Raw genomic sequence first — 14,508 nt, forward strand, 5'->3', positions numbered from 1 at the left:
AAACAGATGACAGGATTGTGAGTAGGAAAGGGGTAAACCAGGGGTCCCCAGACTTACCGCGCGGCGGGCCGGTGCCCGCCGCGCCGACCGCGCAGTGGGCCGGAGGGCAGGGGAGTGCGCGCGCAGCTGGCCGGAGGGCGGGGGAGTGTGCGCCCGTGCGCATGCGCACACGCACACACGCGGGGAAAAAATCGCCGAAAATCGCTTGTGCGCATGCGTATGGGCCTCCCCCGACCCGGAAGTGCACCAGAAATGACCTCTTCCGGGTCGGGAGAGGCCCATACGCATGCGCACAAAGGATTTTCGGCGATTTTTTTGCCGGTTTTTTAGATCGTCGCTGCGCCGCGCGCCGTGACAGCGGGCGGCGGCAGCGGGCGGCGGGGGTCGTCGCGGGCCGGATTGGAAGGCCGATTGGGCCGCATCCGGCCCGGGGGCCGTAGTTTGGGGACCCCTGGGGTAAACAAAAGCTGGACCAAATGAATACCGTCATACCTTGGTTTAAGTACGCCTCGGTTTGAGTACTTTCATTCAGTTTAAGTACTCCACGGACCCATCTGGAACGGATTAATCCACTTTCCATTACTTTCAATGGGAAAGTTCACTTCAGGTTAAGTACGCTTCAGGTTAAGTACTCCATGGACCGTCTGGAACGGATTAATCCACTTTCCATTACTTTCAATGGGAAAGTTTGCTTCAGGTTAAGTACACTTCAGGTTAAGTATGGACTTCCAGAACCAATTACACTCATACTTCGGGTTAAGTACGCTTCAGGTTGAGTACTCAGCGGACCCGTCTGGAACTGATCAATCCACTTTCCATTACAGTGGTACCTCTACTTACGAATAACTCTACTTACGAATGTTTCTACTTACGAATGGAGCTCCGTACGCCATCTTGGATGCGGATTAGATAGGATTTTTTCTACTTACGAATTTTTAGATAGGGTAGGGTTGCTTCTACTTACAATTTTTTTCTCCCAATGCATTCCTATGGGATTCGACTTACAAATTTTTTTGACTTACAAATGTGTGTTCAGAACGCATTAAATTCGTAAGTAGAGGTACCACTTTACTTTCAATGGGAAAGTTTGCTTCAGGTTAAGTACGCTTCAATTTAAGTACTCCGTGGACCGTCTGGAACGGATTAATCCACTTTCCATTACTTTCAATGGGAAAGTTTGCTTCAGGTTAAGTATGCTTCAGGTTAAGTACAGACTTCCAGAACCAATTGTGTACTTAAACCGAGGTACCACTGTATTCTGATCTTAAACATGTTTCTTCAAAAATAAGCTGTGTTGGCACATACTTCCAAGAAACTATGCTTATGACTGCAGTCAGTGCTGCCTGCCCAGGCAGGACTTTGAAGTGCTTCTGCTCACTCAGAGAAAAATGAGAATCCTCAAATGCAGCCGGAATGAGTTTCTGCACTTTGAAATAAGTGAAATACCACACAATCCTCCATAAGACTATTAAGTCCAGAGCCTGATATTACCCAACTGCACAATTATTTGTACCTTAAGATTGCAACTGAGACTGCCTAAGTTTAATCAGTTTCAGTGGCTGCAGAATTATGGGCCTAATCCATTGTTTAATGACCACAAAAGCCACATTGTCTTGAAAATACCTAGTTGAGAAGGGTCGACAGTGGTATGGTGGTGATGATTCTGATGTGTGCTTCTAACCAGTTAGCATATTGATGCAGAGCCACATGATGCCTACCATGCTTAATTAACGAAGTGACATATCTTTATCTCTTCTGTACCCCCCACTCCCACCCCACCAAGCAACTGTGTTATTGTTGGGTAACAAAATGGTAGCAATATTGGAATGACATACTGGTGGAAGTGAGTCTTTTTTTTCCTTTTTACAAAATCTAAATAATAATATTTATTTATCAATTTATTTATTTCCCCTGCCACTCTGGGCGGCCTCCAACAAAAGATTAAAAATACATGTAAATAATACATTAAAATCAGTCATTAAAAACTTCCCTAAACAGGGCTGCCTTCAGATGTCTTCTAAATGTCATATAGTTGTTTATTTCTTTGACATCTGATGGAAGGGCTTTCTACAGGGTGGGCGCCACTACCGAGAAGGCCCTCTTCCTGGTTCCCTGTAACCTCGCTTCTTGCAATAAGGGAACCGCCAGAAGGCCCTCGGCGCTAGACCTCAGTGTCTGGGTTGAACGATGGGGGTGGAGATGCTCCTTCAGGTATACTGGGCCGAGGCCATTTAGGGCTTTAAAGGTCATCACCAACACTTTGAATTGTGCTCGGAAACGTACTGGGAGCCAATGTAGGTCTTTCAGGACTGGTGTTATATGGTCTTGGCAGCCGCTCCCAGTCACCACTCTAGCTGCCGCATTCTGGATTTGTTGTAGTTTCTGGTTCACCTTCAAAGGTAGCCCCACATGTTGCAGTAGTCCAAGCGGGAGATAACTAGAGCATGAACCACTCTGACAAGACAGTCCACGGGCAGGTAGGGTCTCAGCCTGCATACCAAATGGAGCTGGTAGACAGCTGCCCTGGACACAGAATTAACCTGCACCTCCATGGACAGCTGTGAGTCCAAAATGACTCCCAGGCTGTGCACCTGGTCCTTCAGGGGCACAGTTACCCCATTCAGGACCAGGGAGTCCTCCACACCCACCTGCCCCCTTTCCCCCCAAAACAGAGCTTCTGTCTTGTCAGGATTCAACCTCGATCCGTTAGCTGCCATCCATCCTCCAACTGCCTCTAGGCACTTCACTGCCTTTACTGGTTCCGAATTGAAAGAAAGGTAGAAATGAATTATATACCTGTAAGTCCCCTTGTGTCTTTGTGATAAGCTTCCACATAAACATTTCACTTTAGCATTTTTAATCTCTTCATGGCTTAGAGGGGTGAGGCTGAGGGGTAACTCTTTCCCAAGAGCAGTATGTACTATTGTGGGCAATTTTCGAGAGCTGTAGTAGGTGGAGCTGGAGGCAAAAGTGAGCATGAAAAGTTACAAAAGAGCATGGTGCAAGGGATGTGACTCTTTGTGGTCCCAGTCGCAGTGTCACCCTCACCCTGGCAGTGGTTAAATTAAGGGGTGATGAGATGAACTCAAACAGACAACGATCTGCCTGGTTAGAAATGTTTCATAGTCATTGAGTTGGAGGGCAATGGAAAGAGAGTTCAGCTGCCATTTTCAGTTGTATTCTGAAAGGTTTGTCTGCAATGAAGGAAGATCCTTGTTTGTTCAGAGTTAAGGGAGATGTGTTAATTTTTAGTGAGCTGAAGTGGTGCTGATTAAGAGGTGGGAACCTGTTTTGACTTACACTGCCTCTCAAATTGATGTCACCATCTTAACTCACTTACAGCCAGAGTACATCCCACTGAACTCAGCAGGGCTTCATTTTCTTTTACAAGCATATTTATCCATTAAAAAGACATGCTCAAGGCAGCTTGCAATCTTATTATCAACATGTTTGGGTTAGCTATATCTTTGTAATCTTGGAGCTGCCTACTTGGGTTTTTTTGTTGGTACTTGATATTCTACTTATAGGCATTTTGTACTGATTTTCTGTGTTTTATTACAAGAAGCTACAGTTAGAACTGGATATGGAACAACTGATTGGTTCAAAATTGGAAAGGAGTACAAGGTTGTATATTGTCTCCCTGCTTATTTAACTTATATGCAGAATTCATCATCCGAAAGGCTGGACTAGATGAATCCCAAGACGGAATTAAGATTGCCGGAAGAAATATCAACAACCTCAGGTATGCAGATGATACAACCTTGATGGCAGAAAGTGAGGAGGAATTAAAGAACCTTTTAATGAGGGTGAAAGAGGAGAGCGCAAAATATGGTCTGAAGCTCAACATAAAAAAAAACAAGATCATGGCCACTGGTCCCATCACCTCCTGGCAAACAGAAGGGGAAGAAATGAAGGCAGTGAGAGATTTTACTTTCTTGGGGTCCATGATCACTGCAGATGGTGACAGCAGTCATGAAATTAAAAGACCCCTGCTTCTTGGGATAAAAGCAATGACAAACCTAGACAGCATCTTAAAAAGCAGAGACATCACCTTGCCGACAAAGGTCCGTATAGTTAAAGCTATGGTTTTCCCAGTAGTGATGTATGGAAGTGAGAGCTGGAACATAAGAAGGCTGATCGCCGAAGAATTGATGCTTTTGAATTATGGTGCTGGAGGAGACTCTTGAGAGTCCCATGGACTGCAAGAAGATCAAACCTATCCATTCTGAAGGAAATCAGCCCTGAGTGCTCACCGAAAGGACAGATCCTGAAGCTGAGGCTCCAGTACTTTGGCCACCTCATGAGAAGAGAAGACTCCCTGGAAAAGACTCTGATGTTGGGAAAGATGGAGGGCACAAGGAGAAGGGGTTGACAGAGGATGAGATGGTTGGACAGTGTTCTCGAAGCTACGAACATGAGTCTGACCAAACTGCGGGAGGCAGTGGAAGACAGGTGAACTGCTTTATGCAATCACACTAATGTTCAGTTCATGCAGTAATGCTATTTCCTGCAAAGAAGAACTTTCTCTGTTGGAATTTTGCCATGTTTGTAGCAGCCCCGAGTGTGTGTCCAGGTTGCAGCTCATCCTATGCTAAATATTCAGAAGCCCAGCTCAACACCTAGCTAATATGTGTTGCATGAGCCAACTCAGATTGACTACATCACATTAGAAAAATAAAACCCTGTGGACTGGTTCTGTCTTTAAAATTGCCAGTTTTCAAGACCGTGGAATCTCCTGTAATAAGAGGTTCTCAACCTCAGAAAGTCATTAGTGATAAAGAGGTGACAAACTAATTACCTTGGGTGTTTTCCTGTCATCCGTAGTGAAGCAAAGCAGAATCCTGGCTGTAAAAGTAAGATCTGTAACACACACACTGAGCCCTTAACATTGCATATGTAAAATAGAGATATAATTCTGCTTATTGCTTACAAATAGAAGGTCCACAGTGCAGCATTGTTCCAGTGATAGCAAGAGCTCTGTTCAAACTTTGTTAACTCAGAGGTAAAAATTAAGAGTGGAATGTTTTCCATCCAGATATTCCCATGTAAAAGTGTCATTAGCACCACCCTGCCAAATCTCACCCTGAGCCATCTGTGAACACCCTTCTTGTTTGGATTAACACACTCAGGTTTGCCCAGATCTCAGTGCTTACTCTTGTGTGTCCATGTTATACGGCATGGTCTCCCAGTGTTGCACTGTGGACAATGAAAACATTTCTCAAGACTGGTTCAGTCCAAATGCCTGGTTACTTAAGTGATAAAGCTGCAATTAATATATTAAACCAAATGTTCAAAAATAGCTCAATTCCAAATTAATTCCCTAAATGTCCAAATTGACAGTCTCCTAAATGTGTGCATATATCTAGTATCTATATCTATCTATCTTTAGACATTTACAAAAGGTGTCTAGAATTGTCGGCATCAATATTAATTTAACATTGGACATTAACTGCAGCATATGCAAAGAGGCGGATAAGCAAAATTTATACTTTTTATATTCTGTATTTGGCTCTCTCTCTCTGTGTGTGTGGGGGGGTAATCAGTATTGGATATGATAGCAGAACTGTTGTAAGTTGTAATACCACAAATAAATATTTTAACACTCATAACGTATATAATTCCCAACATTTTGTCAAACTGCAGAATGACCTTGGCTTCATCTGCACCAGGCGTTGAAAGCAGTAACATACCACTTTAAATAGTCAACCACAACCCTACATTCACCCCTTTTGTTTCTTCCATATAAGTTTATGGATGGTATTTACTCTTAAGAGAGAAAAGGAAAATGTTACACCTGGGAATACAGTGGCGGTGAGGTCTTAAAAAATCTGCCCTTCAGTTTGATATTGGATAGCCCCAACTTCATTGATCGTTGCAACAGTTGCCTATATGTGTGTGTGTGTGTGTGTGTGTGTGTGTGTGTGTGTGTGAATTCATTCTTATAGATAAGATTTGGGGTGGTCCAAAGGTTACCCCAGTTCATTATTCATTTATAGAAATTTTGTCTTAATATTGGCTGGGGCACACACACCTGTCAGCGTCATGTGCAGCTACCCTGCATTGGGTCAGACATGATTGTATGGCTTCTCATAGGCAATACTCTCCTCAACATTTGGGTGCATCATTTGAGATACCACAAAGGTTACTGTGAGCTGCACATTCCCAGTTATTTCTTTTACCTTTAAGCACATTTTGTCAGTGTCTTGCACCCAAAGTGTTGGACAGGTCACAATTCACTGCCACCTCATTGACAACACTCTCCAAGATACGACTGTATGATCTGTAATGGTACGAAGCATATTTTGGGGGTGTGCATCCTTAATTACTCATCTTACTCATAGTTAATAGTTTTAACTATTATTGCATTGGAGGCACATGCCCTGCACCTAAACTAAGCACTGTGTTAGATGTGATTCAACATCAACTTCCAGAGGATACTGTCCTGCAGAAGTGGGTAACCATCTGGCTGGGTTTCCCCAGCCACTCTGGGCGGCTTCCAACAGAAATATTAAAATACACTAATTTCTTAAGCATTAAAAGCTTCCCTAAACAGGGCTGCCTTCAGATGTCCTCTAAAAGTCTGGTAGTTGTTTTTCTTTTTGACATCTGGTGGGAGGGCATTCCACAGGGTGGGTGCCACTACCGAGAAGGCCCTCTGCCTGGTTCCCTGTAACTTGGCTTCTCGCAGCGAGGGAACCACCAGAAAGCCCTCGGCACTGGACCTCAGTGTCCGGGCAGAGCGATGGAGGTGGAGACGCTCCTTCAGGTATACTGGACCGAGGCCGTTTAGGGTGTGTCATCTGTAGTGGGTGTGTTATTTGTAGTGGCCCCAATATTATTTTGGAGTGCACAACTCCACTATCTTATTCTGTTCTATGTATGTTTCCTATTATTGGCATTAGGGCACAATGCTTGGCAGTGCCTTGTGTGTAAACAAAGCACCGGGACAGATGTGATTCAGTGCCAAATCAGGGAGGACACTCTCTGCGAGGTACATGTATGTCATTTGCAGTAGCTCAAGGCTTATTTCCTTCCTTATTCCACATATTTTGGTTCTTACTGGCAATATAGCAATGCAGTGTAGTGAATGGAATGGAGTGGAGTGGAATGGAATGGGCTGGTATTAAAACACACCCAAACTTGTAGTTTGATGTACTTTTTTATGAATGGAGGAGTCATGTTTGATGGGATAAGTGTTGCAAGAGGATGGTTGCAAGCCATTTTGGAGAATGGCTGGAGCAGACGTACACCAACCTGATGTCTACTCTGATGTCTACTCAATATCTTTTCACATCAAACTATGCATCTTCTATGTCATCAAAGTGGAAATTGCTGTCAGTAATGATTTTCCTGTTGGAAGTTTGGGTACAACTCAGCTTAATGAGGGAAGTTTGCATGGGGTATGCACAGATAGCTTGATGAACTTCTAGATTCCTAGACTATCCCTGTACCTTTATCTCTATGCTGACTTGTTGCTCAGTTTAGACTGATACATCTTAGGTTGCATTCTGTTTACATCTTAGGTTGCATTCTGTTTACGACTTGTTCCTCCTCACGCTTTTACAGGACCTAAAAGTGAAAGGCCATCTTGATCTACCTTCTGAGAACAAAAAGGCAAGTATGACTTCTTTGTTTCTCCAACTAGATAGTTAGGTAGGACTATAGAACTCTTTCTGTGGGAGTGATTCTGGGGTTGATGTCGGCAAGCCGCATCAAGCCTGGCAGGAGAGCTGTCAAATGTAAAAGGTTATCGCGTGCAATGCTGGCAAGCCACATTGTACGTCGGTATAAGCATACACGTATCTATAGGTTAGGTCATTAGGACAGAGCAGGGCAGCAGGTCACCATAGGACTGGGCAGAGGTGGGGAGAACAGGATGGAACTGGTTTGGGCAAGTTATAACAAGGGAAGCAGGTCCAAGCCAGAGAGGTTGAACCCAGGTCGGGAGGAAAACAATGGAATGGGGAGGAGATTCTGGGAGGCTAGCAGCAGTCACAAGATTGAGGGGAGGGGGATGTGTAAAGAGTGCACATGTGACAAGGAGGTGTTTGAGGGATACGTGAGGATCAGGCACTTCCCTTATGGAGGGAAAACTGGGTGTTGGCAGGATGTGACACATGGGGAAGTTCCACCTTTTCTGGGATGTCCTGACTGTCATTGGAGGAAGACTGCACTGGTTGTTAATGATTTACTTGGTTACAAAATCTCAATAAAAGGGGGCTCCTGCTTTTGCTCTGGGTCACCCCCGGAATATACTACCTTTGTGTTGCGTCTGTTTGCCACCTCAACATTGGTGGCGACCCCGACGCGATCGCCCTATTCATAAGAGACTGAGATAGTCTGGATCCTCAGCGCAGCGCGCTCAACGTGAGTATGGGACAACAGGAATCAGCTCAGCGACTGCAGCACGCGGAAGAGTTGAAGGGGCTTATAGAAGCCTCTGGTCAGGTAGTGCATAGTGTGGAATCACTAGTGGAATTATTGGAGGATATAGAGAGCTATTGCCCATCCTACCCGGAAGCGGGCTCTTTAAATCTGCGGGATTGGGAGAGAATAGGGATGGTGTTGTTGACCTCCCCCCGTGCGTCCATAGCGACTGTGTTGTTGTGGCAAAGGTGTAGAGACGCGATAGCAAAGGTAGGGATTGCATTGGGATCTAACCGAAAGAGATCAGTAACCAGCAATCAGGGACCATCCCTGCCCGATTCTCGGCTCCAAGGGGAGAAGGTTAAAACTTCTCCAGTTTCAGCCCCTAAGGCAAAAACAGCTACAGTAGCTGCTAATGCAGAGACAGCAGGGGTTCAGGATGTTAATTCCTTAGACTCTCCATTGGCCCCTGAAAAGCCGATGGTGAGCGCAGTGTGTAAAGGATTTCAGATGGAAAGAGATAAGGGAGCGTTGTCTAGCGAGGAGTTAGAAGCGGGAATGCAAGCTTTCCCTGTAACTCAGGTTGTTAATGCCCAGGGACAAGCTCAGTACAATTGGTCTTCTTTGTCGTATCAGATTATGAGGGAACTTAGAAAGAGTCTGAAAGAGACAGGGTTACGCTCCACTTTTACATTGGGGTTGCTTGAAAGTGTCAGTAATTCTTATGACTTGATACCCCAGGACTGGAAGGAACAGCAGAAAGGAACTTTGGCAGGACTTCCTGCCTTCCTCCTCGCTGCTTACTTAAATGTCCCGCGTGCCTCAAACTGTATTGCCGGCTCCTGTGCTGTAGAGCATGCTGGAGACTGGGTGATTTTGAGTGAGCTGAAAAGGGCTCTCTTTGCGAAGGCCAACAGCATTAAGCTCACAATGCCTGAGCAAATGTTTCCTTTTAATCCAGGAAGGTGAGAAGCTTTGATCTGCATTCCTTTCCTTGAGGTAGTTTAAATGGTTAATAGATATCTGGCTGTGTCTTCTCAAATTGCTTAAGGCTCTCTTTAAAAACAGAGGAGCCTGCCTATTGTCATTTTGCAGTTTTTCAGTCTGCTTAAAGTAGCCAGTTCAGACTGAAAACCTAAAATATCTGCAGCGGATTGTTTCTGAAGAAAATACCTTTTTTCTCCTCACTAATGTGAATGAAGGATTATGTTTTCTCTCCCCATGCCAGCTTTATTGTCTTTTCTGAAGGGTTCAGTGCAAATCATTCTGCTTGCTTGTTGGTTGTACTGTACTACAAATTCTTTCCCCTCCTTTTCTAATGCATGGTTGCCCTATACCCACTTAGGTATTAATAGGTTTAGATTTGGTTAAAGAATGGGGATTGCTGGAAAACTCACTGTTTACATTTGTTTTCAAGTGCCACCCAATTCATTGCCAGTAGCCAATTCCAGAGGATTTCACTGCTTGCATTAAATGAGTCTCCAATTGTAGAATTGGTAGTTGATTTCCCATTTATAGGTGTGAACATGGAAATCTTACCTCTTCCTCTGTGTAGTCTAGTTAAATCTGATTTCTATTTCTGTGTAAGAAATTTACTTCTGATTACTCCTTATAGAATTTTTCCTTTTCAGGTTCTGATTAAAATTCATTTTCAGTAGGAATTCCAGTAATACTGCATTTGTTAGATGAATGTTTTTCCCCTCCAAGACTTATTTCTTTATTTTAGCACTGGGTGAGCTTTTATCATATCTGGAGATGTGTTTAAATCCTACTTCTCTGTGTGTGAGAGTTGGCTCATTGTTTTCCTTTCACAGGTTTGCCCTCTGCACATGCTCAAGCGAGTACCAGTTAACTGTGATTTTTCTCTGAAGGAAGTTCCAGGAACAAGCTTGTTTGATTAATAATATTTCTTACCTACAGGAGTCATTGTCTCTTGATTTAAAGTATTTTTGTCTCATGATGTTTATTTCTTTTGATTGTATGATTTTTCTTTTATCAGCTATCAAACACCTAACTATTTTATGTTTCCTTCTTTCTAAGATGGTTTGATTTTTCTTAGCTACAGCAGGTTCTAAGCCTTTACATGAACATTCTTGATTCGGTTGTAGTTTGGGATTAAATTGGTGCAGATAGTGGATTTTCTGTGTTGACTTGACAGTATTCATTTCTTCCTTAATTGCTGAAGTATATAGATGCAGCTTAGCCAAACAGTTTATAAGGTATTTTTCAGTTCATTTCTGTAGGGTATGTGAATGCATAACAACCTATTAACATTTTTCTTCAACTTAGCACTTTTTGCATACTTTATTTTAATTGTATCCTCTCATCATTTTGAAAGGCATGGGACCTCTGCTTTGATTTCTCCCTTGTGTACTTTCTTGGGATTCGTCCTGCAATAGTGCTTGGGTTTTCTTTTTCTCTTAAATGTTAGATTCTTGGACTTTCCTATGATCTTCCAGGCCTCAAATTCTATTGAAGATTAAACAGCACTGTTTAACTTTTCTACAGAGAGTGCATGTACCATTCCAAGGATGGTTTTCTCGTTTCTCTGACCTACATCAGTCCATTCAAAAGCATGGATGCTCTTCATTTGAATATCTTTTGTACTTTATTGCCTATTTCTTTGGTTCTGCTTTTAAGAATTTGCTCAACAGAGAGTTTGATATTCTGCAGCCAGGAGAACCTGTAATTGGAGTCTTTCAGCATTTAAGAATACTTATATTTTTCATTGCCTCTTTCCAGACTTCCCTCTGCTTTTTATGTTTATAGAGGCAGGAATTCACTAGTCCAAACTGTATCTCAACATCTTAGCATAAGGTTCTGTGGGGACTGCAAAACACAGGAGCATTGCAGGATTACATGCTATTGTTGCTATGCACAGTCTCAGGGCTTTGTCTCTGAGAGTAAGTCTCTTGCCAAACACAAACAAAAAAGGAGGAATACCTATGGGTCTTCGGTATTATTTGGGTCTTCAGTATTATTTATATTAAATCACATTTCACATTTCACATTTCACATTAAATTTAAATCATTTTGAATATTTAAAAACACATGGGGGAGGGGTTTCGCAGCTGTGTTTGATTCCGCAGGAAAAGCGATTTGGGTCCCTGCGAGGTGTGTCAAGCCCTGGAAAGATGGCGTGGCGACAAGGCCTGAATCCACCGCTGTCCAGTCTTCAGGATCCAGTTCCGGACTTGGCGTCACTCCAGATTCAGGATGCGCACAGGGATCGGGACCGGGCTCCGCGACAGCATCACCAGCCGACGTGGGGGACAATTAAAGCGCTGTCCTCGCAAGCTGTCATTCTGCTCCAGGCGCATGGCATGGACCTTACGCCAGACAATCTTTTGCTCGCTGCCTTTTCCTGCCTTGCTGCAAACTCCGAGAGACTGCGCACTAGCAATGATCCGCGTTCGCAATAAGGACAGTGAGAACTCTGATTAAAAGTTTGCATAAGAAGTCTTCCTTCCGTTGAAGGATACAGTTAATTTCGTTTCAACGTTTGAAAAGGATTTTTATGCTATTGAGCCCTCGCAAGTTGAGAGACTGAGCTTTCTTGCAGCTGCTACATTTAAGAGACTGTTGCAGTATTCTATTTAAGTTACTTGTAATCTTTTCTACGATAGGAAGGTTGGATACAATGTTATTTATGTTTTATACTAAGGTTTACATGTTGCAAGGTGTGGGATGTTTACTGTTAAGAGGTTTTGGTTTTGACAGCCCATGCCCATAAAAGTGGCAACTGTTTCATTCTTTGGAAAGGTGGATACAGTATGCACAAGCACACACTCACCCCATTAGTCCCAGTTGTACATTTTAATAAAACTAAGAAAGGGGAGATGTGGGAGTGATTCTGGGGTTGATGTCGGCAAGCCGCATCAAGCCTGGCAGGAGAGCTGTCAAATGTAAAAGGTTATCGCGTGCAATGCTGGCAAGCCACATTGTACGTCGGTATAAGCATACACGTATCTATAGGTTAGGTCATTAGGACAGAGCAGGGCAGCAGGTCACCATAGGACTGGGCAGAGGTGGGGAGAACAGGATGGAACTGGTTTGGGCAAGTTATAACAAGGGAAGCAGGTCCAAGCCAGAGAGGTTGAACCCAGGTCGGGAGGAAAACAATGGAATGGGGAGGAGATTCTGGGAGGCTAGCAGCAGTCACAAGATTGAGGGGAGGGGGATGTGTAAAGAGTGCACATGTGACAAGGAGGTGTTTGAGGGATACGTGAGGATCAGGCACTTCCCTTATGGAGGGAAAACTGGGTGTTGGCAGGATGTGACACATGGGGAAGTTCCACCTTTTCTGGGATGTCCTGACTGTCATTGGAGGAAGACTGCACTGGTTGTTAATGATTTACTTGGTTACAAAATCTCAATAAAAGGGGGCTCCTGCTTTTGCTCTGGGTCACCCCCGGAATATACTACCTTTGTGTTGCGTCTGTTTGCCACCTCAACACTTTCCTATTAAAAATGTACTTCCTTTAATAAATATAAACTTTTTATTTTATACTAAGTCTCAGTCTGAATACTTTACAACCCAAGGTGCACTCCAGGCTAAGCTATATATATATATGGCAGACCCCTCTAATCCCTGGATCCAGCAAGTGTTAGAATTTAATCAAGGCTTCTAATTCTTGGAATAGCCAGGCTAGCCTCCTGGTGAGGTGATAACCTGGGTGATGAGCCATTAAGGAGCTCAGTGTGAGATGGCAAATGGGTGGACAGACAACATTGTCAACAGACAATGCTGGAGTAGAGTTTTTTGCAGTGCTGTGGACCAGAACTTAAGCAGCAAGCTGAAGAGAGAGTCAGAACAGCATTTGAGAGCAATGTTTGATTTCTCTTTGAATCCAAGGCTCTGATGATGGGGAAAGCAAGACCCTCTTGGGGTGTTGATGAACCCTCCATCATAGTCTTACATTGTATATATGTGTAAATAAACCATACATCATAAAGACACCACAGTCTCCACTGTGCCACATTCCTGAAGAAAACACAAACCCTGGGTAAACATGCCTGGAACCCCTGGAATTCTGCAGTGCTCAGAGATTGGAGTGACATGCAACAATGTGGACTACTTAATGGCTCATCACCCAGGTTATCACCTTACCAAGAGGCTAATACATGGACAGGTCAATATTGGCAGGTGTGTCTCTATACATTCTGCGCATAGAACATTAAACACACATACACCAAACTTGCAGAGGGGGCTGTGTAATGTACAAGCCCTTCCTCCACATATGCCCTACCAGTCATAATAATGGTCATTTTAAGACCATAAAAAACACTGTACATTAACTACCGGTATATGATATTATTCTACCTTGGCAGGGGGAGAGTTGCTATCTGCTTGGCTTATGACTAAAGTAATAACTGGTACACAGCTTTACACTGTGCATTCTTACTTCCTCCCATGACACCTGTAGGCATTCTATAGGTGTGCACACATTGTGTGCACTGTTCAGCCTGCTTTAAATAATTGAAGTGACAACTACGGTACCACTTCAAATACTATTACTTTTCTTAAGAATAAAATATTCCTAAAGTTCCTCTGCATATTATCATGCAATACCAGTTTCCCAGTCCACTATTCAAACCTTTAACACTCTTTCCCCTCAGTATAGATCACCCCTGCTCTTGCCTTGAGTGGTATTTTGTTTTACTGTGTGCTTAGCTCATAAACCCTCCTGCAGCTAATCAACAGCTCCAATTCAAAGGTAACACAAGCCACCCCCAAACTGATGAAATATTCCTAGTGACCCAATAAATGTGGAAAATTGGAGCCAAATGCATCATAAACAACACAAACTAGGTCTATGTAATTGGCACCCTGATGGAAAACACTTGACTCCCATGGAATGTGCTTTCAAATCTGTAAGCTTTTGACTCTAGCCTTCTATCGCAACACCACAGACCAGCTTTAGGAGCTAAAGCAACATCCATGATTTTGTAAGTGGCACAAAGCTTGTGGTGCTGGCACACGCACTTCCCATGCAATCTGGCCAGGATCCAAGTGTTCCTTCATGCAACCATGCGGAGGCCATGTGTGGGGCAGCCTTCTATGTAAAAACATAAACATGGAGTGGGCAATTTCTGGAAAACGTTTAGAAACTAGATAGTGCTCCATTGAAACTTTCAGCC

At 43.6% G+C, this 14,508-nt stretch overlaps 1 protein-coding gene across 3 annotated transcripts in view; it reads left to right on the plus strand.

The window, feature by feature from the left end:
- The window catches only part of LOC118082292 (uncharacterized), a 30,802-nt gene extending 18,014 nt beyond the window's left edge, over positions 1-12,788 (plus strand). For all 3 annotated transcript variants that reach the window (XM_060272570.1, XM_060272571.1, XM_060272569.1), the window contains exon 3: positions 7,567-12,788. In XM_060272570.1, the coding sequence (XP_060128553.1) occupies positions 8,374-9,336 (963 nt within the window). In that variant the 5' untranslated portion in view covers positions 7,567-8,373 and the 3' untranslated portion in view covers positions 9,337-12,788. The remainder of the gene's footprint in view (positions 1-7,566) is intronic.
- The last annotated feature ends 1,720 nt before the right edge of the window (positions 12,789-14,508 follow it).

This window comes from Zootoca vivipara, chromosome 3 (assembly GCF_963506605.1).
Source record: "Zootoca vivipara chromosome 3, rZooViv1.1, whole genome shotgun sequence".
NCBI lineage: Eukaryota > Metazoa > Chordata > Lepidosauria > Squamata > Lacertidae > Zootoca > Zootoca vivipara.